General features: G+C 42.2%; 1 protein-coding gene across 2 annotated transcripts in view; it reads left to right on the forward strand.

The window, feature by feature from the left end:
• The window catches only part of LOC107086445 (serine/threonine-protein phosphatase 2A 55 kDa regulatory subunit B beta isoform), a 116,583-nt gene that overhangs the window by 61,712 nt on the left and 51,637 nt on the right, over window positions 1-3,234 (forward strand). Inside the window, exon 1 of one of the 2 annotated variants that reach the window (XM_015377399.1) lies at window positions 154-882. The exons of the other annotated variant lie outside the window; for it this stretch is intronic. Coding sequence (XP_015232885.1) covers window positions 813-882 — 70 coding nt within the window. The 5' untranslated portion in view covers window positions 154-812. Of the gene's footprint in view, window positions 1-153; window positions 883-3,234 lie in introns of those variants that run through there. 2 annotated transcript variants of the gene reach the window in all.

The following is a 3,234-nucleotide window of genomic DNA, read 5'->3' on the forward strand; positions in this document are numbered from 1 at the left end:
TGTCTTGGGTACAGAGGCAATAAAAAGGTCCAGGACCAATTTAACAGGGGCACTGGCCCCTTTTAGCCCCCATCTAGACCCGCCCATGCTGCAGCTGCAGAGTGGGGTCCTCGGTCTGCTTTCATGAAAGGATTCCTCTGCAGTAACAGCAGCAGGATGGGAGGATGCCGATGCGTTTTTTCCTGCGTCATTTTTAGAGCTAAAGCTGAATGTCGGTCATCAGGCAGCCATGGTGGAGGAGTTTTAAAGTCATGCAGCAGGGAGGGGCCCCTCCTCTGCTGAAGGATCCATCTCTGCTCTAAACGCCACAGTGAGTCAGCTGGAGCCTCCGATGAATGAATGAATGAGGAGCAGGACGCACTGACAGCCGGGGAGCCAGGTACCGGAGCGCGCTGTTGACGCACCATCCAACAGGAGGAGGAGGAGCAGGAGGAGGCGGAGGAGCAGGAGGGGGGGTCTTATTCTAAACTCAAATCCTTTAGAAGAGATTTACGGAGCTGCTGCTGCGGGTTCAACCTTCAGGAAGACGCAACATTTCATTTTTCCTGCAGAGGATCCAGTTTTTTTTTCTCGGATATTTGGATCAACTGCGCAGTGAAATTAATCCAACCTTTAATTGGCATCGCTGTGGATTGTAGATCAAGGCGTGGACAGAAGCAGCCGCCCCATCCATCATCACAGGTTTGATCCACCGGGGGTCCGGAGCCACCATGACAGGCCCCCCGCTGGTCCCTCGGCCCGCATGCTGACGGTACCGGGCAGGATGGGAGCAGCTCTGCCGATACCAGCATCCGGAACCAGCCGATTCATCAATGGAGGAGGAGAGTGACACCCGGAAAATTAACAACAGCTTCCTTCGCGATCACAACTATGCAACCGAAGGTATTTTATTAGGATTTCACATTTAAAATAATGGAAAAATAACAAATAAAATCCACGCACATCTATTAGAAGTTAATTTAGATTTATAGACTTTTATTCACCTCAAGAGAAATAATAAAAACCCACTCTGCAAAACATTTAAATCTCAATAAGTCATTTTTTCTTAAAATAAGTAACATTTTTCTTGAATTAATTAATTAATCTACCTTTAAAATACGAAAAAAGCCAATTTGATTGTCTTATTTCAAGTGCATATTATCTAATAATCTTAATTTAAGAGAAAAAAATACTCATTCCATTGGAATACCTGCTCAAATTAAGGTTAAATACATTAATTTAAGACATTTTTACTCATTTTACATTGTGCAGATTCCCTGTGCTGTATCTGACATGAGGAGCTGTCTTCCATTGATCACCTGCTATTTCAGATTGACCACAGGAATTAGGACATCTTGGGCCGCAGGGGATTAAATCCACCTGTAATCTGGATATAACCCTGTTTAAATAATAGAGGGGAAAATGGGGCTTTCCTGACTCACTTGTTGACATTTGTTACAGAGAAAGTGTCCTAATTATGGAGCAGGTAACACAATGAAATGTGATATCTTTCTTAATCCCGCCTATAAACATATAAACATGGGGTAATTCTCTAAAGCAGCCTTTTTAAAACTCCCAACGCTGCAAACAGCTTGATGTTTTATAAATAATTGTTATTGTAGGAAATAAGGTCCAGAAAACAAACTGCTTTCATCCAAAATATTACAGACCCCCCAAAAAAGAGGTAATCTAATAAAATATTGATGCAGATTATGAGCTCAGGTAACAGGTGACTCTCCATGAAGCCTGGAGAAGAAAAAATCCAATAATATTTTTTTATTCTGCTGCTTTTTAGCAGCTTAAAGCAAATGCAACATGGAGCCCCATCATTTGCTCAGCGTTGGAACTTATTAGATGATTCCCCATCACTGCTGCTAAACACCGATGCTGCTTCACAGTGAGAGGAGGAGAAGTGGGGGTGGAGGTGATGGAAATCTTTGTTTGATGTCTGAGCTGAGATTAAAACTGGGAGGGGAATCTTCTTCTTCGCATCGTCTCGCCGTCTTTCGTTGCGTCGTGCGTTCAGCAGATAAAAGGGACGAAGATGAAGGTTACACAGATTGTAAAATTAGTCTCCTTTTAGGGAAGTCTGAGGCCCATCTGTGCTTTTCACATGTCTACTTTTGTTTTTTTTATGGCTGGGATTTACGACTGATTGTCGCTCTCTTCATGTATGATGAATAAGTGTCTGTCCCTGGATCTGTGTGTCTGCATCTATGGAGTCAGGGTGCAGGTGAAAGATCAGTGCGCAGGCTGGTGTCGGGGTCCACTGCCCATCCTCATAAATTCAGCAGAGGGCACATGCTGTGTCAGGCCTCCTCTGTTCAGACCACACACACACACGGCGCTCCTGGATGGGTGGTAGTGGTGGAGAGCCTGTGGGGCTTTCCCTTAGGGCCATCTTCGCCCACGACAGCAGGACATTTTAATGATGTCACTCATGGTGACCCGCGTCTAGCACCAATCCCATGCTCCAGCAGATCCTGGTGGTTACTTATATGGGCTGGTCATAAGCTATGGGCTGAAAGGATAGCTCACATTTTGTTTTTTGGGTTTTCACTGTCTGATTTTCTTCAGTTTGCATAAAGAAATTTGTTATTTTTTGTTAAGATTTAAAGCTTACAGCTACTTAGAGAGGAGATATATACATAAATCAAGTGGAACACTATGGCGAACCTGCTCCACTTGTGAAAGTAAAATCTGTCGGGCTCTTTTTGGTATCCAGACAATTATTCGTGTTGCCACATTGCCAGACAGGACACTGTAAAAAAAAAAAAAGAAAAACAAAAAGGGAGGAGATATAGACTTTTTGGAGGCGCATAGAAATTCAACCGTGAGCAAATCAGATCATTTTCAGCTTCAACAGATGAATCTTTTATTCATTATCTTTTTTTAAAGTCAGTAAAAAAGACTCTTAAGTGCTACTAAAAGGTGGAAACCAAAACATCACCAGGGCTGTTTTCTAATTCTTGATCAATTCTAATATTAATTCCCAAAGATCTATTCTTTTAACCCAAGAGCAGTAGAAAAAAACATTTTTCACTGTCTTACAGCTGCCACTAACTACTATTGCTTTATTCATTTGCTGTTGCTTGTAAATATAATACTCCACTTATATAAATCGGGTAACGGATAATTTTGTTTTATACCTGCAGCCAAACTGAGATCTGAACGAATAGAAAAGAATTGATTTTAAATCCTCAGAATCAAATAAATTCTTGAAATTTGAATCGATACTCATCCCCAATCGCCACA

Source organism: Cyprinodon variegatus, unplaced genomic scaffold (genome assembly GCF_000732505.1).
Source record: "Cyprinodon variegatus isolate N-32 unplaced genomic scaffold, C_variegatus-1.0 Scaffold8, whole genome shotgun sequence".
NCBI classification, from domain to species: Eukaryota; Metazoa; Chordata; class Actinopteri; order Cyprinodontiformes; family Cyprinodontidae; genus Cyprinodon; species Cyprinodon variegatus.